This window comes from Corvus kubaryi, unplaced genomic scaffold (genome assembly GCF_017639235.1).
Source record: "Corvus kubaryi isolate FWS band 111438036 unplaced genomic scaffold, C.kubaryi_AGA036_p1.0 65301, whole genome shotgun sequence".
NCBI classification, from domain to species: Eukaryota; Metazoa; Chordata; class Aves; order Passeriformes; family Corvidae; genus Corvus; species Corvus kubaryi.
Window position 1 is genome coordinate 25059 of NW_024581904.1, and position 25271 is coordinate 50329.

At 39.5% G+C, this 25271-nt stretch overlaps 1 protein-coding gene across 2 annotated transcripts in view; it reads left to right on the forward strand.

The window, feature by feature from the left end:
• The window catches only part of LOC121673263 (potassium channel subfamily K member 13-like), a 49893-nt gene extending 24929 nt beyond the window's left edge, over nt 1-24964 (forward strand). The window contains exons 2-3 of one of the 2 annotated variants that reach the window (XM_042046426.1): nt 9006-9082; nt 23438-24964. In XM_042046426.1, the coding sequence (XP_041902360.1) occupies nt 9006-9082; nt 23438-24330 (970 nt within the window). In that variant the 3' untranslated portion in view covers nt 24331-24964. The remainder of the gene's footprint in view (nt 1-9005; nt 9083-23437) is intronic. The other variant, XM_042046425.1, reaches the window with a different exon arrangement.
• Nucleotides 24965-25271: the final 307 nt, after the last annotated feature.

Here is a 25271-nt window from a genome sequence, read left to right on the forward strand (position 1 = left end):
TACCAAATAAAGAGAGCTAAAGGAAGAGCTACACGTATTTCCAGCAGGTTGAGGTGTGAATAAATGCCAGAGGATTAAAAAAAGGCAAATACTAATTGCATGGTAAGAGTTAGTTATGAAACAGCCTGTAAATATTTGATATTGTAGGAGAAACTGGTGACAATCTGAAGGTATTTGAAAATGTAACATTATGGGAGGAGTGGATTTACTTAACATGAAAAAACCATGATTAATAGTAAGGGGCTAACATTAAGCAAGAAAAAGTGTAAGATAAATATCAGGGGGAAAAAATGGAAATTTTATAATCATTAGCTATCAGATTGTGGGTTTGAATCAGCAGTGGTCTACAAATTGCTTACTGTTAAGTGTTCTAGCTACATGGATTGTCTGTTATCTTTAAGTCAATTAAAATTTTTGTGAATATTTTCTTATTATTTCCTTCCATCCAAGATTTTAATTGTGTCAAGCAGAGTGTGAGATGGACTACAGTTGGAGATGCTGAGGGAACTGACATGCTCAGTCATAAGCAGAAGAGGGATCTATGTAACACCTCTTCTGGTAAGATGTGGTTCTTGCACAGAAAAAGATTTTTGATTATGTTATGAGTCAATGAGTGATATTTTGCTAGGAGTTATGCAGATCATACTGCATGATATATTTTACCCAATTTAATAATTATTCAGTGAATTAGAAATCTTGATATAATAAGAATTCTCCTTAAAATTCAGGAATACCATGTAACTTTATTTTAACAGAAAAGCTATGTCCAACATGTAGCTTTCAGAATATTTTCATATTTTTTTCTGTGTAATATAAAAGTAATGTAGCTGAAGTATTATGTAGCTTATTACTCAACTAAGCTATTGAAATGATTTGGAGATTTTGGTGTTTTCCCCTAATTTTTTTCAACCTTATGAATTAGTATTTATTCTGTTTTCTAGATAGTGCATTTTTCTAGATTTGTGCAAAGTTTTACATCTGTCGTTGACAGCACATTTATAAGTCACTGAATTTTCTATCTTGGTGTCTGACTCATCGTTGTGTTTCCCCAAATCCAAACAGATTTTTTGTAGTGGAGTTACAAAGGCATAAGAAAGAAGTGATGTAACATAGACCAAACCCTTTGGCTAGTGTAAAATTTTCCTCTGCGAACATCTGTGCATGGCAGATGAGAATATACACTAATAGAGTTAATTATTTTATAAGCTGTGTAAATAATTATGCTTTGGGGACTAAAGTCCTGTCTAATTGATATAGACGTATTTTCTTGTAGGAAGTTGGCAGCAGTCCTTCCCTTTACAAAGACTAGTTACCTGGTTATTTTCAGAGGTAGGAAACACCATGTTGGGCAGGCAAACACCATAATGCCATACCTATATTCCCTGGGAAACCAAACAGTAGCACAGGAGTGGTAAAGTGAATGTAATTCTAAAAGCATGCTTTTGCCTTTATTTCGTGCCATTTACAATCTTTTCCACCTTGTGACATGGGGCTCCCATGCTGAGCATATTGCCTTGTACTGTGTAGCAGGCAGTGTCTGACTGTCAGTGCCTGGCTCTCTTAGAAGTGCTGAAGTACTTAGGTGGTGCTAACATGGGCAACAGCACACAACAGTGGGGGCAGCCACTGAAACCAGCCAGCAAACCCAGACTAGGCTGCAGGGTTAACATGCTGCCTTGTTAGGGAGGCTGGAAATGTGGGAAAGGCCAGGAATGTAAGGCCATTGCTGTTCATGGTCTTTTGCAGTACATCCTTTCTGCCCCCGCAGCAACAGCGTACGGCAGCTTTAGCTGTGGAAGTGTACGTGCAGTCAAATGTAGAGTAACTTGTGCATGGGAAGTCAGTCAGAGGTCAGCCATGCAGATGCCTTTTGCCAATGGGATTAATTTGTTAGATGCTGTGAGTTCCAGTGTGGTTTTGCTGCATTTACTACTTTAATATGCTTTCTTGATAAGCACTTGTTTTATACTCGTGGTACGTCTGCTTAGCCAAGGAATTAGTGCTGTAAGTTGTTAAAAGAAAAGGAGTCAAAGATTTGCCACTAGCTGATAGACTTTGCTTCTCCTATGTCTTGGTTTTAAATATCTGCCAAATTAGGCAAAATGCTTAATTATCTAATACAACTCCAGCGAGATTCAGTTTAATCACAGTAGAATGTACATTCTATTTCCATTCCAATGGAATAGATAATGGAATATAATATTTGAGTTTATGAGTTATGAAAAGTACAAGCAAATACCAGTGTGAAAGCCTTGTGAATCATCATTTCATTAGCTTCTGCAGTTTTCAGAGTGATTCTTTGCCATTGAGTTCAGCCAAGCCAAGATTTTACTCCAAATGCACGGGATTTTGTATACTTCACCCAATGGAATGGGTTTTTTTAGTTACCCCATACAGGTTTAAAATTATTAGGAAATATTTTGTAAATTTAGTGCCTCACCTGGTTTGAAAGTAAGTAATGTGGGGGGACCGAATCATTTGTTCTGGCAGTCTGTCTTTAATATCCTGCTTCATTGCTTGTTTTTTTTCACTTTGTCTTTTTTTTTTCTTTAATAGAACACCTGAAATATATTAAAAAGACCAGGTTTCTCTCCCTTGGTCAAGTTTATGCTTTGTCTTTCTTGCTTCAAGCTACATACAAAGAGTAGAGAAAGAAGATAGAGCTTTTAGGAAAAAGTCATGAAAATAATAGGGTATCATGAGATTTTTTTTTCTAAGAAAAGTCTAGAGATCATTCTAATTTAGGAAAAAGGAGGGGTCTGTGATGCTTTTGTGACTGCATGAGAAACAGAAAAGTGATTTTAGATACAGCCAGTCTAGCAGTTGGGTTTGTATCATTTGACCGGCTTAGAATTTCAGTGTTTCTTTCATTTTAGCTGTTGGAGTTAGGGCAGAATTTGTCCATCAGCATTGACAGAGATTCATTCCTTTAGAATTTAGGAAGAAGGGGTTTTTTTTTCTGCTGAGAATTTCATTACTTTCCCATGTCAATAAGTATTGACAGTAAGAATATTGATATAATTCCAAGTAAACAACTATTTCTTTTCTTAATCTAAACAGTTTTGTTGCTTTAAACATAATCTCCTATCTTACATAATGTGCTCCCTTTCAGACACGAACAGTTTTTGCTGTTTTTATGTGTCAGGTTTTCTGAACTTCATGTGCTACATAGGGGGAAAAGTGACTCCTTCCATATTTCTCTGCATTCTAGGCATCAAACTACATGAGAAGATGCTCTGTGGAAGATATTTGTCTCCAGCTTCTAAAATAGAACTCTAAATAATAGAAAGAATGTTAGTCTAATGTTTTACTCTAGCCTTTTATTACCACTCCATATGCTGATAAACACATTATTGTAGCAGACATGGTGATTATTTAATGGAAATATTTTTAAATCATCACTTTTCTGTAGTGTTTGCAGCCAAAATATTATGGCATTGTATATTGCTGCCCAGGAATCTGCCCAGATGTAAAAGCAGAACTCACTTGTTTTCACTAACTGCAAACTAACTAAAAAAACCCTCTGAAGACCCACAGATGAAATGCTTTCTTGTTGTTCTTCTCACTTTCAGTAGTCTATGACTGTGTAATTAACAATGAAGAAGAAAAATAAATGCTTGAGTTGGTTTCGATTTGTATTGTAGACTGAGAGAACCAGTTATATCAGGATCAGTTTAGACCATTAAAAATATAAAAAATATAAAATATATTAAAAAAATAAAAAGCACAGAAGGTCAGGCTTCTGTATCACTGAAAGAAAATTTCAGATCCATACATTGCAATTGAAAGTGCAATGAAGAATCATCAGTGGGATTGAATGGCCATCCATACGTTTATTCATTTCTCGAAGCAAAGACATGCACTGCAATTTGTCATAGCTTCAAGCCCACAATTTCTCACCATAGGATAAACTAAGCAAATATGCCAGTTTTTGGAAGTAGTGACAGTATTTTCAGTCATTCACATTTTGGTCAGAAGCTCAAGGGGAAGTCTTTGAGACTCAGCCTTACTGCACACATTGCACACTCGCTTCTTATCTGCACATGCCGTCAACAACTGCATTTCTTTCTAAAAGAGTTGAAGTTCATGTTTCCTGTCTTCACTTCACTTTTTTCAAGGCATAAGCCACACACCATCTGTGCATATTCCCTTGAAAGGCTCTAATTTCTATCTGTCAAGCTCAAACGAAGCATCCCTTCATAGCAGTACAATATTGCTCGTTGACACTCAGTGGGATTCATCCTGGAAGGCAGGAGAAAGTTTTGTCAGAAAAGGAGAAATTTTAGAGTGTGTGAAAAGAACTCAAAAGTATCCATCACCCATGAAGAGACAGTTAACTTTCTGTGAAGAGTAAATGTGGCAATTTCCTGCATCTTGTTACTTTAAATTGGCAAAACCAAGCTTGTATTGATGGAACTGTTCACTTGTTCTACAGTGGGAAATGTTAGCAACTACTTCTTAATTCTTGGTGTCAATATTGCATTTTATCCAGTGTGCTAAAACACAGTGTTCCATCTGTGGATGCACATGTGCTGTGCATCTGCTTTGAAGTGGAATCTTGTTCTCTTCTGTGTTTTGTGTACAAAGCTGTAATTCTCCCTTGCAATGTTCCAGTTAGTTTACCTGCACATAAATAGTAGGGGGGAGAATCTTAAAATGTGAAGAATGTAAGATTGTTGTTTTCTAGCAAATTATGCCTGTATCAAGTGAGAGAAGAGAAAAAACAGGAGGAGGAGAGCTGAATTAACAATGAAGAAAAATAAATGCTTGAGTTGGTTTCGATTTGTATTGAGAGAAGAGAAAAACCAGGAGCAGGAGAGCTGAATGTTGTCTTTAAGTAGAATCACATCTACTTAGAAGCCATCTCAGGTTTCTATGAGCTGCTAGTAGACTTTTACTGTATCTGTTTAAAGATGATGGGAAATATTTGGAGACCTGAAAATGTGACAGTTCTGATGTGATTTAGTTCAACTTACTGAAGTTTGGCTTGGATAAAGTTATCCTTTACTGAAAAAATGAAATATAAACTGTCAATGACTGTTTACTATGACTTCTTCAGAGAGCTTTCTTCTATCCTCCGGCAAATAGAAGAATAAATTAAATGGTATGATATGATAAGTTATTAAAGCCCTCCTTGCAAATTTTGGGACAAATTTTTGTTTATTTTTGCAGTCAATTTCTTGCCTTAGAAATAAATAAATAAAGCACGAAACTCAAAGCTGCACATGAGTAATGTTTGGCTGAATAAGATCCCAGGAGACTTTAGTCTTACTTGGATTTGTGAGTAATTTGCCGTACTTGAAAAAAAGATTGATTTAGCTGAATTGCCGTCATATAAAACAGAGGTGGATGGAGTCTAATCTGAACAAGTGTGTTGCAAAGGAGACTATTTGTGTAATGTCCTAGTTCCTCCCCCTCCTCCTGAACTGCCTGGACTTCTGTCAGCAAAGTGCCTAAGGAAAAATAAAACAGGCAAGCAAGCTAATGTGGTATCTTGGATCTGGGAAAAGAAAGGAAACAGCAATGGGATGGAGTATTAAAATAAGAAAAATCAATTATTTGATTTACCAGGTGGCCTTTGAGAGGGAAGCAGCAGTATTGTCTTCCTGGTTCCCCTGCATCAGTATCCACAGGAGAGACCAGGACAGCAGGAAAAGGCAAACTGGAGGACACAGGAAAAACACTGCCACAGGTTGCCAGCAGTAGCATTGGCATACATACCTGTTATCTTACTTTTACAGTGCTTTCTGGCTCATTGCTATAGTCATGGAAAGGTTACAAAGCTGAGGCCTGGTGGCATGCATGGAGCTGTCCATCTTACATTTCTCAATACAGTTGCAAAAGAACGGGAGGTAAAAGTCAGCTTTTAAACTCAGATGTATAATAGCTATTTCTGCTACTTTTTGTGGTAATGGAAAGAATGAAAATTTTTCTTCAATGAAGGGTCACACAGAAGGGTAACCTGCTCTTTTCCTGGAGAGCTGAACTGCTCAGGTTAAACTTGCTTGTACAAATTCCTGTCACATGCTCTGCAAGAGAAACTAAATTTCTCTAAAAGAACTTAAATGTGAATTCCCCTGATGGGTACAAAATAACAACAACAGCAAAAACAAAGGCGCCCTGTTAGATGTGACGAAGGTAGTAAATTGATCATGATGAAGAAATCTCCCTCTGCAGATGCCAGCTCCTCCTTATCTTTCACGAGAGGAGAGAAGACAGCAGAGGAAGGTGCAGAGCTGACTGCTTTGCTGTGCTTCTGTACCTCTCTGTCTGCTCCCCATCCTCAGCACCTTCATTTTATGAAGGGTGAAAACTCACATGTACTTCTGGGAGCAATAAAATAACTTTTAGACCGTTGACACATTGGCTGTAGTTTTTTGTTTTATCAGCATTTACAACCTGCTCTGAGAGCCATTCCTGCTGGGCTGTTGTTTCTTCTCTGCTCCATCCCTCTGGGTTTCTCAGCCTCTGCCTATGTTCTCCTATACACAGTTGCCCGTAGCAACACCCATTTGAAAAGGCCCCTGGTGCCAGCAGCAGCACTGGCAGAGCTCAGCTCTCTGAGCCTCCCCTAGTGAGCAGGACTGAAGGAAACATACCTCCAGAAAACAGCAGTTTCCAGGAATGAGAGGGCAGCATATCCAACACCAAAAGCATCTGATGAATCACTTACCTACTAGGAGCTGGTCTGGTGGAAACCCCATCCCTGATGTTCTTTAGAGTCAGTGCTGCACCCCATTTTCCCAAACCCCTTTCACACCCAGAACCACCTCCTCTCTCACACCTGCCTGCTTCTTGTGGGATTGTGCAATTTGCTGGATCAAGACTGAACTGGTTAAAAATACTCTGACAAAAGGTTCATTTTTAAATTGAAAGAGAGTAGGTTTAGATTAGGTATTAGGGAGAAATCCTTTACTGTGAGGATGGTGAGGCACTGGAACAGGTTGCCCAGACGTTGTGGATGGCCCATCCCAGGAAGTGCTCAAGGCCAGGTTGGATGAGGCTCTGACTAACCCAGTCTAGTGAAAGGTGTCCCTGCCCATGGCAGGGGGATTGGAATGAGATGGTCTCTAAGGTCCCTTCCAGCCCAAGTCATTTTATGATTTTATGATTTTTAACCTCTCCTTTGGATCAATGTGAGGCTACAGACAGCTGCACTGGCACAAGAAGGACAGTGCCAGGATCAAGTGGGCAAGAGCTGCCTCTGCTGCCATTACCACTGAGATAAATTCTTATCAAATATCAGTGTAAATTGAGAAAGCTACATTTTTCAATCAGTGTAGCTGACAAATTCTATATTTATGTGGCGATGCTGGCATAACTGCAGCAACCAGGCTCAAGCAGAACTTGGTAGGTGGGATCCACTTACAGTGATCCACTGGAGTCCTGCACTCAAATTTGCTATCACGTGAAAGTATAAAGGATTTGATATAAAGTGCCCATTGCGGATACAGAGCCAGCATCTGTCAAGTCTGTTCCTGGAGATTCAAGTCCTAGTGTCTTTCAACTATTGGGATGTTTCGACTCAGATCTGCACTCTACATCAGGTCATTTATCCTCACTCCAAGCTCCTTCTGCATTCTCTTTCTTTTCTTCCTTCATCCCCAGCATATGCCAGTTCTTGTGAAACCATAGTTCTGTAGTTTTTGACCCACCAGATTACACAAATTCCATTTGACCAAATAGCAGAACTGCAACAGCAATTAACAAGGCTGGACGTGGCGAGGTCTCTGATCAAGAACAGCTGAAGTTGGCATGTTGTTACTCACAATAGTGGTGCAGCTCAAAACGGGGGATTGAGGCTTCAAAATCCTCAAGCCTGCCCCCCATCAATGGTAATAATGCCTTCATTTTCTTATTTGGTGTTCATTGCCCTTAAATTTATCTTAATAGGTGGGAATTATATTATCACTGTTCTTACAGCTATTGCTGTTCTCAAGTTCAAACACAAATTAGAAAAGAAGTGTGTTTGGCAGATCTCTAATAAACATGGTAAAATAGAAGTATATTATAGCTTCTCAAACTGAAAGTGAATTTCTATTGGTCATGTAGAACATGGGGTTTAGAGAGACTTGGAAAATACACAGCAGGTGTCTAAATCATGGAAGAGAAGCTTATGGAAACAGTAGTGGGAACCCAGATTTTCCTTAGCCAGTGCAGTGGGTAGAAAAGTTTACTCAGAAGATACCTTCCTACTCAAAGCAGTCAAGCCAAGGTTTTAAATTTTTTCAGCCTGTCAAATTGTTTGTGTGCCTGACCCAGCTCTCGGGGATCAGTACAGGCAGCACTGTATGCTTTGGCTCACTCCAAAGAGAGCACTGCTGCAACAAAAGGTTGTGTAAAATGGGGGATGCAGAAGTTTTAAAATTATGTGTTAGCATTTTACAAGCCAAAGCAGTAAAGCATGTTTCATTTTTAAAGAAATCTATGCTCTATCAGTTGGTATCACTGTGTTGTGGAAGACCTGATCCTTGGGCAGACTATGTTGACATGTGCTTACTCCTACAGCACTGGAATAAATCTGTCATTTCCTCACACCTGCTCGCATCCCTAAGTTGTAACTATGCTGAATTGCCTGCCCTCACACTGCTGAGTTTAAAAACAGTCACTTCAGCCTATTTAAAAGAAAATTAATTGGAGGATACTGTAATAAAACCTCAGAATTTACTAACCGAGTAGAACAAATAAAGCAATATTAAATTGTACTATAAGAAGCATAACTGTACAGTCTCCTTAAAAGGATGCTTTTTATGGTGATATATAAAAGGTGGAAGTTTGGGGTTTTTTGAAGTTGCATTTTCAAATGTACTGAAAGTAATATTCCATAAGCATTGATGTTTTCAGTAAATCTGAGGTGAGCAATGTCCCTGAAAAAAACCATCCCATGTGCGGAATGGGCTGCAAAGCAAATGGTGTCTGCCTGAAGCTTCAGAGGTGTCCTCAGACACAATTGTTCCAAGGTAAAAATGGCAAAGTCTTCAACTGAAATTGTGAATGTTTTGTAGAAAGACAAGAGTGGAAGAACTGCACATCCTCTTCCCCACAAGCTCCAAGGCCTCAGCTGTGGCAAGACATGTAGGAGGTAATCTACAGAGCACTGCGTGTTTTCATAATTGAGTTGTGAACAAAAACTAAAATACGTGTAGTCATGATTATTCTGTGTTGAAGGGAAACATGTACCCTAATAATGTATGGAGACATTACAGTAATTTGCCATTCAAACTATGTATTTTTAGCCACAGAATCTTGTTCTCAAATTTAAATTGACATCCAGTAAAGTAAATCTGGTTTGCTAATATCCCTTAATGATTTTATGAGAATACATTGGTTCTCACATCAAAATTTGTTTGGTAGGAGGTATCCAAAATTCAATCATGTGCATGACATCAGTTAGCCCAGCCTCCCTCATCTCTGTTTTTTATAGTGTCAGTAAGTATGTCATGTTTAATCTCAATGAAATGCTGGAAGCTGATTAATTAGCGGCTTCTAAGATGTTTCATAGTAGCTATTTTCTAATATACATGCTTTATTAAGTAATGAAGCAGGGTTAAAAGGATTTTCTGAGCTTGAATTAATTTTTTGCTAAGAAACACAAAAAAAGTATAACATCTAACCAAAAATGAAAGGAGAAGATGGAAGGCAGGAAGGATAGAATGTGCAGCAGAGTTGGAATAACATGCAAATCCTGACTGAGCAAGCAGGGAAGCAGAGCTCCTATAAAAACAAGAAAAATTCCCAGCAAAGCCAGATCAATAGTCCCCTTAGTCCTGTGTCATTCCAAAAGCAGCAGGAGATGATGCCATTTGGGAATGCACACCAGGTCAAAGTCATCAGTCCATTCCCCTTGTACTCCCTCAGCATACACAATCATTGGATGTGGATGTTAGAAGCTATCTTCTCTGCTTGTGGACCCTCTGTCCAACAGCAGATCTTTTTCAAGACAAGTTTACTAGACATGGAAATGGAAATTAATATGACTTTCAATAAGCTCACCTGCTCAGTGAAGATCTAAGCAAACATGGTAATCTACAGGCTGCACCCATACCAGGTTTTGGGAAGGACGTGAAGGTATTGCTAGGCCTTCTGCACTGCCAAATACTGCGTGGGGTGTGTGGTAATGACTCACAGATGGTCAAGCAGCTGGACCAATTACTGGCAGTACAATTCCTGAGGTACTTCTTGAAGCAAGGTGTCAGGGTTTTTGTTAGTGATGTCTTCAGTAGAACGTCTGCTAAGATATCTTCCGCTTTAATCATTATGTTGTCAGTTGTGGGTCTTGTAAATGAATGTTGAAAAGGTCCTGATATTGAAAACTGCTGTTCAGAGGATAGAAGGAAGAGAACATGAATTGGCTAAAACATGCATATGAAACAGCTGCCGTTTGTAGCCAAAGGTTGTTCAAGTATTCAGATCTTCTGTCTTGTGACGCCTTAACATCAGTGTTACATGGGCAATAACAGATCTTACACAAAAGAAAACTTTTTGGGGTGGCAGGGTGTCTTAATGTCTTTGGGCTCATCTGTCAGTGCACATTCACAGAGATCAATGGGGTTTAATTTGCTATTCACTCAGCAAGACATCTTCATTCCTCTTTCCCTGAACCATGCATGCGCTTCCAGAATATTTATTAAATGTTGAAATAAGGATAGATTTTATGTTTGATTTTGCACTAGGTACTTTCAATGCTTTTTAGCATGGACAGCACTGGAAGCTTTATTTCTTAACTAGAAGGATTTATCATTTCATAGAATCACTGAATGGTTTGTGTTGGAAATGACCTTAAAGATCATCTAGTTCCAACCCCCCAGACATGGGCAGGGACAGTTTTCACTAGACCAGGTTGCTCAAAGCTCCATCCAGACTGGCCCTGAACACTTCCAGGAATGGGGAGTCCACAACTCTGGGCAACTTGTCCAGTGTCTCACCACTCTTAGAGTAAAGCATTTCTTCCTAGTATCTAATATACACCTGCCCTCCTTCACTTTAAGGCCATTCCCCCATGTCCTATCCCTATATTCCCTTTTCAAAAGTCTCTTTCCATCTTTCTTGTAAGCCCCCTTTAGGTACTGGGAGGTATTGTAAGGTCTCCTCAGAACCTTCTCTTCTCCAGGCTGAACCACCCCAACATTCTCAGCCTGTCTTCCCAGGAGAGGTGCTCCAGCCCTGTGATCAACTTAACGGCTCTCCTCTGGGCTCGTTCCATCAGGTCCATCTTTCTTGTGTGGGGGCCACAATGCTGGACACAGCACTCCATATGGGGTCTCACAAGAGCAGAGAGGCAAAAGCACCTCCCTCAATCTGCTGGTCACGCATCTTTTGATGCAGCCCAGGATCTGGTTGCCTTTCTGGACTGCAAGCATGCATTGCCAGGCCATGTCAAGCTTTTCATCCACAAACACCACCAGGTCTTTCTCCCCAGGCTAATGTCGATCCATTCTCTGCCGAGCCTGTATTTGTGGTTGGGATCCCCTTGACCTGTGTGCAGGACCTTGCACTGGGCCTTGCTGAACTTCATGAAGTTTGCACAGACCCACCTCTGAAGTGGTCTTTTGAATTACCTAAAGCTTGTCATTCCAGTTCTTCTGTTAGGAGATCTATTAGCAGTGCATTTTGAAAAAGATAAATCATAAAGCCAAAAACATGTCAAGATTATAGAAAAACATGTTTTAGCAAGCCCAGACATAATCTGGTAAAGAATGCTATTGTCATGTTGGTAAGCAAAACATCACTCTTGGGACTGCAAGACAGCTGGTGGCTGGTTTTATTTTTTTTGCTAGATTTTCTTTAACCATTTCCTAGAAAACATCCATTGTGGCACTTAAAAAGCAAAACGTTATTCAAAGTCAAACTTTAAAATCACATATTTAAATATGTATTTAAAAATATGTATATATATACACATATATATACACACACTTATAAATATACTGAACAAAAAGTACTTTAGCCAATTTTCATTTTATAGGAGGCCAGAAAGGAAAGGACAGTGGTGAGTTTTGTCAAATCCAGTATGTGTGATACAGATTTTCACATGTTCCCAAAGATCCTGGAAGGCAGCAACATTTAGCACACAGCAAAATGTGGCATCACCAGGTCAACAACAGTTTTCATTAAAGTATCAGCACCCCATGAGCTCTAATTGCCTTGATGAAGCCGAGTTCTTTGGAATAATTACTAGCCAGTTCTTTGGTCCTTTTGTTATTTCAAAAAATATTTTTGCACTGGACCAGCTAATATGGTCATTCAACATTCTAATGTTAATATATATTTAAGTCATATTATACTCCTGACAACACACAGCACAGTCTGGTGTGTTTTTGTTTTGAGGGCTTTTTTCTATATTTTGCACTTGTGGGAGTTTGGCAGCTGTGGTCTGCCTATGCTGCTGAAACCGGGTTAATTTTTCTCTGTCTACATCATTCTTTATCATACGTGTTGAGAATTTTTTGAAAACACTCCGTAAAAGCATAATCTTTTCCTCTTCATTTAAAACTCCTTTGGAGAATGTGACTTACTTTTCTACTTGTTAAAGAAGTTGCTGTGACTTTGAAAGCATTAATTTGTTCAGCTCCTGGCTGGGTGATTTTTTTCTGTGTAGTTCAAAAACCTTTCTTTCACAAGTCTGATAGACTCAGTCTCTTCAAGTACTTCACTAACAGGCTTTTTATTTTAGAAAAGAGTCCTTTGTGGCACAGGATTTTGTACCTATTTTTCAGCATGTACGTGGTATGCTGTATCAAAGCACTATTGCCTTTTCATATATGGCAAACTGTTTTGGACTTGGCTTCTAGGAAGCCATTATAGAGAGACAAAAGATGGCACAGAGTCCTTTTAGTGCACATAGGACTTGATAAACGGCCTCAAAACTTTCAGATTTCTTTTCACACAGTTAGCCACTGAACACTTAGAGTCCTAAGAAATCCTATTATTTAATTATGTGTGTCTTTTCCAAAGCAAAATGTGCTGTTCAGTGCTGTGAATGATGAGGTTAGAAGCCCTTAAACCTTAAACCTATTACTAGTACAGGTGGCATCTTCAAAACTTCTAGAAAGACCCAGGACTTTACTTTGTCATTTTTTCAAGGGTTTTGAAATTTACAAGTAGATTGTATTTGGAGTAAATTGGGCATTTTTTCTTCCTCTGGAAGAATATTTAATGAATTAAATAGACAATACTACTGTGGTTTTGGATAAACATATTTAGTTTATTGAAGCTTTCTCAGCTTCACCATTTTCATAAGCAGATAGGAAAAAAAAATTTAATTAAATGTAGTTATTTAACTGATCATCATTAACAGTAGCAAGTAAAACATGCCACATCTGTGAAAAAGGTATTTGCAAAGCTGAGTGTTGTACATAAGCTGCCAATTGCTGAACCTTCCTTCTTCCAGGCTTAACAGCTTCCACAAGACTGGGAAAAGCTATCTTCCAAAATAATCTGAAATCTCTAGGATGAATCTTGTGATAAATTTCTCTTTCTGCTTTTTAAAATGTGTTTCCTTCTCTAAGCACTAATGTTTGAAAAGATGGGCCTTTCTGAAATCCCTGTTCCTTAGCATGAAGGCCGGGACATGACCTTCAGGCTTCAAGAAAATGAGTAGCATGCTACATTGCCCTCCAGAGTTCATGTAACCTCTTCAAAGTTCAGCCAGGCATTTCACCCACAAAGTTTTTACTCTTGTATTTTTCAGCCTTATCATTTCCATTCAGGAATTGTCATCAGAGAAGATGAAGTCTTCTCAAAAGCTCTGTTGGAAATCTCCCTTTTTGGGTCAGGTAGCGCAGATACCTCTGGGTGGATAGGAGAGCTCCTCTAGAATGGCTGACACTTCCAACAGCAGTGCAGTAATTGCTCACAAACAAAAGCTGTTAATTCAGTTAACCCACTTGCAGAGAAAAAGCTCATAAAGCAGAGAGAAAGTAAGTAAAGACTTATTAAAATAAATGAATAATTTTAATAAAGATCTTTAAATAAAGATGTCAAAAGCTACTATGGGCCATTTAACCTTTAATCGTAAGTGTTTCAGAAACAGTTTCACAATTTTGCCTCTGAAAGGATTCACTGCAGTTTTATCTTTGTATATATGAACATCTCAGTTTCCAGACATCACTGAAGTACGATTTTATTTCCACAAATCTATAAATATCTGACTGGAAAGCCAGAGATGCCTTTTATCCTCTAGATGAATTCCCATCCAACTGGGCACCTACCAGGTGCAAAGGAGGCCCTGCTGAGCAAGGGGGCTGGACTGGCCAGTCTCCAGAGGTCCCTTCCAACCTTAGCCACTCTCTGATTTTGGAATGCCCTTACTACATCACTTGTTCAGTTATATCAGAAAATGCCTAGCTCTGTAGCTTTTAACTTCTCCTTAACATCTTGCTATAATCTCATTCAGTTCTCCCTGCCTCTGCATGCCTGTCTTGTCCTTGTTTAACTGTTTGCGTGGGTAAGGAAATGCTGAGATCTTGAATATGTCTGATGCACAGAGAGCAGGACTGATCATCACCCAGATAGGTGAGAAGAGATTCAGCCCTTGAAATAGGTATTGTGTTGTGGGTGTTTTTACATTTGCAATGGCACAACACTTTGACAGCAAACCAGAGTTGCTTAGGAGGATTTGGAGTAGCACAGTGTTGAACCTCCCTGTCATACTTTACATGTAGGTCCCGTTTTACATAAATGTTTGGACCCATTAAAATCATGTGAGTAGACTTGGTCACTGAATTTATGTTTGTCTTACAGACATTTGCCACTAGAGCTGTCACTAAAAGAGCGTCTCTGGGTTCACAGGAAGGGATATATGCATTACATTTAGGACATCCATGAGCCAGGGACTTAGCAAGTGCTTTTATGTTTTGAAAATGCCAGACATTTCAAAAACGAAGGTACATGCCTTGCTGTTGTGTGGATAGAAGCCAGCACAAGGTTTCAGCAATGACTTACTCTTTTCTCTGAGCCAAAATTCACTGTGCTTTCTACTGTTGTTACATTTCTTTGATTTTTTCTTCGTTATGTTATCTTAAGTTTGTCTTGACATTTTTGTACCTGGTGCCAAAAATGCTTTTTTTGTAGGTGGTATAGTCTTTGGAGAAGCCTGACATTATTCAGGTTGAGCAACCTGATCTAGCAGAAGATGTCCCTGCCCATAAGAGGGAGATTGGATGAGATGATCTTTGAAGGCCCCTTCCAACCCAGACCATTCTGTAATTCTATGATTACTTGACAAACTCAGATTTTTTCCCCAAGTGTCCATCTATCACCCCCCATCCCAGAATAAGTTTTTTGCTTTCAAAGTGTCAAAAAAGTGAGAAATAGCCTTTGCCCCCTTCATAAGTCCTAGCTTTTGAGACACAGATTAATGGATAAGGAATTCAGAGTTAATAAAACCAAAGTTGAAGTTTATCATCATATGCTCATTGCAACCACTCTCAGATTTGTCATTTCTCCATCACCAGCTCTCCAGTGATGAATATTCACTGAAATCTCTGATAATGTTGTCTGTCATCCTCTGCCAGTTTTTAAAATTTTAATTACAATATTAATATCTGCTTCTGCTTTTATATGGAATATTTAAAAATCCTTACTACACACAATACCAACAGCCTTTCCTATACGGTGTGAGCTCATGGGCTTTGCTTTATATTTGTAGGCCCTGAAGCACCTGCATGGGTACTATGATTTTTTTTCCTTTATTCTTAGTTATTTGGGGCTCTCTGTCAGTCTCAGAGAAACTAAAGCAGTATCTGTACTGTCTTTTATGCTATGCTCCTTTGATCTGTCTTTTAGTTTGATGTATGCAAGCATCAGGCCAACCTAATTTTCTGGGTGAGGTTTTTGTTTCCTGGGAGGTAGCGATGCTGAAGTCCTTGGCACGTGGTGGTTCTGGTAGCGGTGGCTACCAAACTTCCTCTCTGACATCAAGATAAGGCTTGAAATTGGTTAGGAAAATGTAATCACACACAAACACACCTGCACATACACTGTTTTTTCAGCTTACCAAAAATAAGTTCTTATCTGTGTCCAGCTTCCTTACAGCCTGTAATACTGCAGACTTTTTTATTTTCTTTACTTTTTTAATACTCACAGCTGAAATATTTTTACTTTAGTTGAATCACAAGTGACATTGTTGCTTAAAATTGTTGGTATTTAAAGCCAGAGAAGAGCTTTAATTTTACAAAATCGCCTCCACTAACAGTATGTCCCCAAGCTCAGGTCACCAAGAGGATTCAAGTAGGCACCACTTGGTTTTTTCCCCTGAGGGGAGCCAAAAAGCCTGCCTTATTTCCCGTAGTTTTACCCCTAAATGAGAAGACATGCTAAAGATTTACTCCAGAGAAAAGCTGTACATGCCAACAATAAAAGTAATAGTAAGAAAATTTAAACTAACCTTTGAAAATTCTTGAAATATGGGCAGCTTTGTGTGATTTAAAAAGGAAAATTTTAGAGTAGGCATACCCATAGCTTAATGAACCCACAGCATTATGCTCCTATTCCATGGTAGTTGGGGTTATCATGTTTACACAGACTGAATGACTGCAAACAAACCCTTGAAACAGTGTTCATTACATTCACGATTCAGATAAACTATTATCCTGCCAAGGTGAATTATGGCTTGAAGTTACTGCTATTTGTTAGTAAGGCAGACTATTCAATAGAAAAGAAATGTTTATATTCAACAAAAAAAACGGTTTCTATGTATGTATATATATCTGACTCAGATGTAATTTTGTATATTTTTCCGTTTTGCATATATATATGCGAATCTTGTCCACAGAACTAACACTTGTCAGTATTACTGTACCCATACCAAGGCAGAAGCTGTTGAGTACATTTGAGCAAGGATTTCAGGTTGTCTTGGGGCCAGGCACATACAGGCACAAGTGCCTTTTCATACATCATATTAAAACAAAAATGTGATTGAATATTAAATACAAATATTAATTTAATACATGTTATTAAATTAGATAAATGTTTATATGTTTTAAGGCTAAATAAAAACCTTTAAATGACTGTTCAACAAGTTACAAAGTTTGAAAATAGTAATAAGGTATTTCAGAACTGAGCCCTGTTCTATCCCTATAGTAACACAAAAGCTGTACACAGGTACGAATCTATCTAGGGATGATGGAAAGGCACTAGACCTAGCACCTCCAGTATCAAAAACTACATAAAAATTATAAACAGAAACCTGAAGGTAGGCATAAAGCATTTATACATTGAATTTATGATCACACAGCAGCTGTAACAAGGCTGTGTACATTTCTTACAGAAGACCTGGAGTGAACCTTAAATTAAAAATATAACCTTAATTATATAAAACAGAATGGCAAGGTTTCCATAAATTATCTTTTGTGAAAATCTTGCAATAATGAAAATTACAGTCATGTATTCTTTAAGGACTACATAGACATGATAACAGAGGTGTCAACAGACCCCTCAAGGTGTCTATTAAAACTGATTTTTTGATGACATTGTTCATTTATTGTTGTCCCTTTAGTATTCCTTCTTCTTATGTCTTTTAGATTCCTTAACATTGGAAGCTTTTCTTAAGGTAGGTTTCTGCTGAAGGCAGAACATGCAGTTTCTATATGTGAAATGAGAGAAGGGTAGTAAAACGCATCCAGCTCTCCAGACAGAGTTTAACAGTGGCTCCCAGTGAGCTGAACTTTTTTGTATTAAACAGAGACGCTGCCTCACACACTAACACAAAACGAGTTTTTCTTATGCCTTCCAGAACAAATCAGTGACAGCCCAAGGTTTTGGCATTTCTAACCTTGAAGTCCCATTCACACACTTGGTGTGACACTAAGCTACATCTGTGTTACAGGGTTGCATTTACAGAAGCCTTTTCTCAGAGGGCAACAAATGTTATGCCCAGTCTCTTACACAAGTCTTCTGTCCCCATGGTGGCACAGACAGAGCACAGCATCCATGTAGTCCTCAAAGTATTATCTCCAACCAGCTCTTCAGCCTCATTGAAACAGTGTCAAGAGGGCTGTCTGTCACGTGTGACAAGTCTACAAACAAGTTAGAGAAGGAAAAAATCTCATATATATATTTTTTCATCAAGACATATTACACCATGAGTTCCAGCATCAGTGTTTGTCCCTTTGGAAGGGACTGAACCCTGCCAGGAGGTCTGCAGAAGGTTACATCTCTCTCAGCCTGCCTGTGCATGACATAGCAGGTACAGCAGTAGCACTCAGGGCAGGTCCCAGGTCACCAAGCAGCTGAGCACTCATCATAGCAGTCTGTCTGCAGTTATGACTCAGCTCAAGTAGCCCTGGAGACATTTTTCCAGGTTTTACGGCTCTGGAGTGCAGGAGGTGCAGAGGTTGCTTGGGCAGACAAATCTGGAAACAGAAGAGCATAGAGCACACAGGAATGTTGTTATAGCCATGTATCTCTGCCTCCCTGGGCAGGCTGAGCCTTTCCCCACCACATAGCCATCCACACAAGAAAATAGCATTGGCAATTAAATAAATGATGCCACACCCCAGGCTGTCCCGGTGAAATATTCTTCTGTCAAATAATTGTTTCATTAAAAGAAAGTTTCATGGCTAGCTCATTCTCCCTTCCTCATAAGAGAGAAGATCAAGATGTTGAAATTAATGTTTTAGACAACATGCATGGATGTATGTCTAACCAGCCAGTTCAGATACTGCTCTTCCACTGATGGGAAATCAGAGGTGTCTGCGTGCATGTGTGTGTGGGTGTGTGTTTCTATTTCTTCATATCAGAAATTGGACCTAAGTGCAGGTTTGTTGCTGTCAGGTAGCTGTGACAGCCCCATGCCTGCTTCCATGGACATCTCCTCTCATACAGTGGAAGAAATTAGTCTTTTTCTTCTCTTTCTGGAAAGAAGGACTTAATGTCCTCCTTCCTTTCTGGAACAGGACAATTTTACAAGCTTGCAGTGATGTTACAAGATTTGAGAGTCCTTTAGCTGTTCCTACAAAAGTCCCTACAGGTAAGAATTACTCCAGCAGAAGTAGTTTTATTAGGACTACTTATCCTGCTCAGAGAGCACCAGAGTAGGTTATCAGGGCAGAAGTGAATTTTGCCAAATTATTGGTGTCTGCACAGTGTTGGAAAAGTGCAAAGTACAGGACATTTTCTCAATGAAGTCTTTGAAATACAGCTTCTGTTAGAGTTGTTTCTTCTGTCTCTTTTAGAAGCACAAAACATCCTTATGTAGATAGTTCAGTACAGAATGTGTTTGAGAAAAGAAGGGTCATCTCTGCAGGTATCTAAGACTTCCTCTATTTCTCTTTACTAATTACTATTTTCTTGATTTTTTTCATTGTGGTTGAAATTGTTTGTCCTATTTAGCTTGATTCACACCTATCATGAACTTCAATTATTATCCAGTGTCTATTTCACTGAAAATTCATCATTTCCCCAGTGAGTGTCTAAACAGAACTGACAGAGAAAAAGAAATAAACCTAAAATACATTAGGAATACAGACACAACATCACAAAGAGCTCTGACTGTAGGCTAAACTGGAACGCTGTTTTGTGTTAATATCTATATTTCTAACATCACAATGACTCATCACTGTTGCTATAGTGTTGCCCCCTCTTTCTACCTACTTCCTCTTTGTGGGAAGGGCAGGAAGAGTGAACTGCACACATTCAAAAAGGAAATGAGACCTCTCAGAAAAGAGAGATGTTTTGCAGAACAATAGGAAGACCCAATCTAAAATTAACTGTGAAATCAATATGTCTGTCCCAGTCTCCCTACACACACGCTATATGGGGCACCCCAGGCTTCATTCATGAGGCATTAGGACTGATGAACTATTTCTCATTCTTTTTCATGGCACCAGGTGCACCTGGAAATGTAAACTGAAGTCTTAAATAATGTAACCTGTGAATGTCAGGACATCCAGAATTAAAACATAAAATGCCAAACCATGTGTCACCAGGCAGAGGGAGATGAGTATGGGTAATGATCCAGGAGAAACACTTACAGAAGTTGGTAGCACTGGAGCAGTTCACAACAGAAGAGATGAAATTACCTAATATTGGCCTGGAATAAGCAGTTGATGCCTGTTTCCTCTTGTTAGATTTCAAGATAATCTTTTTACTGTTAGATTGAGATTAATATTTGTTTGATGTTATTCACTGTTTGCTGTCTGTTGGATGATTCTGCTTTAGGAGAACTTCCTGTTGGACCTCAGTCCTTCTTATCAAACTGCCTATTGATAAGAATTGCAGCTGCTTGCTTTTTTCCGTTAATACCCAGTACTTACTTCAAGAAAAAATGAAGCATGATTATATTATGCTGTCAATGTGATTTCACTTTTTAGTTGTTTTTTTACATAACTGTATCCTTTTGGAATATCTACACAATATAACCGAAACACACAGGTGAATTTTAGAGTGCTTTGCAGTAACAGACTTCATAATAGAAATTTTGCTGCCAAAACAAAACCTAAAATTTTTTTTTCCCATAGGAGATGTGCAGTGTGTAGAAAACTTTTATTGACTCTACTTGGAGTTTAAATTTCCTCCAACCTCTGAAAAAGTACATCTGCTACAGAGAAATTCAGAACTAATAAGAATATTAATCCAAAAAAAAGCAAACCCACAATATTTGGAGGAAAATTGAAGTTATAAGGAATGTTCTTGACCAGTTCAGCTGAATATTAGGAAAGATCACACTAGTTTATAGTAGTCAATGGATCATGGGACACAGGCAAATCAGTATTATACTGATTTCAAAATAGGATCCTGAAATTTTTACTAAGAATGCTGCCTTCATTGCTGGGCTGGTGAAGCTAGGATTTGTCATGCATTTGTATCAGTGGTGATAATCCAATGCTGTATCTGCAGACATGTCTAACAAATTGATTGAAACACCTTTTAGTACCTTAAAAACATTATATTTTCCCAACTCAGAATGATCTGATTTCCACCTGATTAACTATAATCTCAATTGCTACTTGAAACAGTGCTTTCAAGAAATGTCACCCAACTTGTAAAATAATCTTCACTAAACTTAATCAGCATTCTCTCATACCATAAAATCATCTGCCTTTTTTTTCCTGCAGTTGTGTCCTGTTTTTTTTCTTCATCACAAGAAGCAATTTTGTATTCTCAAATACTCTCCAAGTGTCAGCCACTGCTTTTACTTCCTCTTTTATATGATTTCATCATTTCATTCCGTATTTGCTTCCCAGTCTGCAGTGTAACTTCTTGCTCTGTCGCTGTTGTGCTCTATGAGTCACATTGGTGCCCTAATTGCTCGCTAAGTCATTTACTCATGGTTCACCATAATTCCCTGGAATGCCTATTGAGCACCTTTGTAAAGCCTTTGCTAGTGGGTTACAGAACAGACCTAGCAACAAAATCCAGTCAACTAAAAAAACGAGCCTGAGGACTTCAGGCTCTGGCCATGATGCCAGTGGTAGGATCCTGAGAGGGATCTGTGGGAAGCAACGCAAAGGCATAAAATCACCCTGGGAGTGTGAGCCTTAACTGCATTTCTCTTCCCATAGAATTTGCTTTATGCTGTGGGAGATGCCTGCCAGTCCCTAATGCTGTTCACCCTGGGCCAGGGACTCCCCACGTTTCCATCTCTGCCCAGCCTGCAGCTGCTTCTCTTCTTCAAGGGACGTAGCGGCCCAGAGACACAGCAGCCCCTCACTTCCCTCCCCACAGCTGCTTTGGGCAGATCTCACCAGCTGCTGAGAGATTCCTCTTGTCCCTTGATTTTTATGTGTCTGTCCACAGGGTGGAGGTCATGACTTGCATATAAGCCAGCCTGCACAGAAAATAAGCATTAAATCTAGAATTATAGGGGGATCAGGTCATGGACCAGAAAAGGAGGGTGGAAAGCGAGAGAAAATATTTGTGTGCCAAAGGCAACAGCAGGAAAAAGTTCTTGTCACAAAGAAGGTTTTGTCTGTGTGGTTTTTCACTTGTGTTGTTTGGCACACCACAGAGCCGCAGTCCAGCTCTCTCTAGCACAGAAATTTAAGGAGGAGGCTGGAGCCTCCTGTAGGACCACTTGGTGTCTGATTGTGGATGCAGACAAAAGTGCAGTGACCTTGGAGAGCCCACGCTTGGAGCTGTTAGTGGGGGTCGAGCTGGAAGGGTGAGGGTGAGGGCTGTCACTTCACAGTGTGAGGCAGGACCAGTGCTAGAGAGGAATCTGTGCTGGAAGCAGGTTGCCAGTGAAGGGAAGAGGGGTGCAGTTCAGCACTGTTGGAAACATGGTCTTTTCACACTGCTCTTGTCTTGTCTTTGAAGTACAAGTGTATCATACTGACTACATTTTCCTTTACTTCTCAGAGCCCAACATTTTTATTTCATAATTGGCATGTCATAGTTACAAAGCATAAGAAAAAAACCCCCAGTGTTTCTTGTGACTTTTCTGTCTCCTCAAAAAAACCCTGGTTTTGCTCAGTTGGTCATTTATGTAATCATTTAATAATCCTAATAAAACAACAGCAAAGTTTTGTCATGAGTGTTGCTCCAATTTTCTCAACGATATTCTGGACATCTTTTTATTCTTTAGTAATATCTTATTAAAGCAAGATTGTCTTATCAACAGCTTTAACCAAAACAAAATTACTATTTTCAGGCTTTAGGATGGGAAATATTTGAGACTAGACTGAAGCACCTCTGGCCTGAGAAATCCCATAACAGGGAATCAGACCAGAGAGGACTTTTGATAAGATCCATGTGCAGACTTGAACTGTGGAGTGGGACAGAGAGAAATAGAAAAACTTCAGCAATGCTGATTTAAAAAGGAGTTGACAGCGGGTGACAGACAGCAGGGTCAGATGCAGGGCATATTTAACTCCTACTGGGACTCTCATGAGGGGCTGTTGATCCTGTCAGGGGCTACATCATCTGGTGTGTGCTCCCAGCCTGGGCTTCCATGGTCAGGCTACAGTGAGGGGTGAGTGCTGGGTGATATGCAACCTGCACTAACAGCAGGAGTCAAGTGAGCCTCAGAGAAATTTCACCTTGTGTTCCAAAGGCTGGGTGCAGATGGATCTCTGGAAGGCAAGAGCCACCCCTGGGACAGATCCATGGTGCAGAACAGCATCAGAGAGAACAAAGCAGCTGTGATAACCCCAAAGCCTGGAAGTGATCCAAAGCACAAAGAGGGAAAGTGTGAACCTAGCAACCAGACCAAAATTCAGACCTCCTCTAAACTCTTTTCCTTCCCGTGTGTTTTATTCTGCTTTTTGTTTCATTCTGATTCTGGAGGAAATGCTGGCCTGCTTTCCTTCCCCTTACAGCTCAGACATAGTCAAGCACAAGTCGGTAACAGCTGGGGAGAATGGTTTTTTCTCAAAAAACCACGTTTTTGAGCTGTACCACAGGGATTTGCTACCAGTTCATCAGTCTTGCATGTGATGAAAGTCCTAACATGGTACCTACAGGTTTATTTTTTCAACTGTTCTGTTTTGTCTTCCAGGGTTTGGTATGACCACCCCCGCCACCGTTGGAGGCAAAATTTTTCTGATATTTTACGGCCTTATAGGATGTGCAGGGACCATTTTGTTCTTTAACCTGTTCCTGGAGCGCTTGATCACTGTCATAGCTTACGTCATGAAGTCCTGCCACGAAAGACAGCTGAGGAGGAAAGGGGTTCTCCCTCACAACGGCCGGAGGGGCTCAGGGACCTCTGAGGTGGACAGCCTGGCGGGCTGGAAGCCCTCCGTGTACTATGTTATGCTGATTTTATGTGTAGCATCCCTCATCATTTCCTGCTGTGCCTCTGCAATGTACACACCGATTGAAGGGTGGAGTTACTTTGACTCACTTTACTTCTGCTTTGTGGCCTTCAGCACCATTGGTTTTGGTGATCTGGTCAGTAGCCAGAACATCAGGTATGAGAGCCAAGGTCTTTACCGCTTTGGCAACTTTGTCTTCATACTCATGGGGGTATGCTGCATCTATTCCTTATTTAATGTGATCTCTATTGTCATCAAGCAGTCCATAAACTGGATATTAAAGAAGTTGGCCTGCAAGTGCTGCCACAGATGCCAAAGAAGATTATTTCATTCACGGAGGAATGTAGTAATGCCAGGAAATGTGCGCAGCCGGAGAAACATCTCCATCGAGACTGACGTTGTCAATGAGAGTGACACGGACGGACGCCGTCTGTCAGGAGAGATGATCTCCATGAAAGACTTCCTGGCCTCCAATAAAGTCTCACTGGCCATCATGCAGAAACAGCTGTCAGAAACTGCTAATGGGTATCCAAGGCAAATGAGCTCTAATTCAAAGCAAAACGGATTCTCTGGTGGGGTTGGAGCTCTAGCAATTATGAATAACAGACTGGCAGAGACAAGTGTGGATAGGTAAAATAATAACAGTAATAACAGTGAAACAGTACGAACCATTTCAACACATATTGAAACAACATGATTCAAGTGAAATAGCTAGGGAGAGAGTGCCACCAGAGGGTGGGATCATGTGAAGAGCATACCTCCTGATGGAAGACCTCTTGACTTTTTTGGGGGCTGTCACTTAATGCTTTTGCATTGCACCAGTCCCAGCCTTTCTTCTTCCCCATCATTCTGCTCCTCACGCAAGTTACTGCAGGAGGATTTTAATTTAGTCTTCAGATAAAATTTCCATGTCCTGTTCTTTTCTTCTCCATTTATGTGAAATACAGATGTCAGGATAAGAAATCTGTGGGATGGGAAGAAACCAAGTGTGTCTACTGAAAATATTCTTAATTCAGAGAGTGTTTGGAGCTTTCTGTCTTACTCTCATCATGCCTGTTTCCTGGAAGTAACTTATCTGAGTCCAAAAGATGAATCAGCCTTTGTGATATTGCAGATCTAATTTGATAGAAAATAGTATGAAAGGTGGTAGGTATATTCTGGAGCTATTATATTGTGAATGAGGAGAGAATTTTGCCTTTAGAATTTATTTAGTCTTTCCTATAAGAGGATACTGTCAAAAGTGATAGAATAAAAGTTTATCCTACTTTTGTTTTATTTTCTTCATTTGCAAAACATGATTTTTTTCAAGGACACTTCTTCTTCTAGAATTGAATCACTGTGTCTTTCTGTTTCAAAAAAGTCAAATTAAATTGAAAATTGACATACTGATGAGTGGTATGAGTTTTTCCACAATAGCAATCAAAGACTTTCAAAATTTCTGTTCGTATTCGCCTCAATTGTGACTGAAGCATCAGCATTGTGAAATGCAACTAGTAACTGAGTTTACACAACAGGCTTTAGTGTGCAATTAGATTGCCATACCAGCATCCAGAGTGTCATTGTAAATGACTGTGA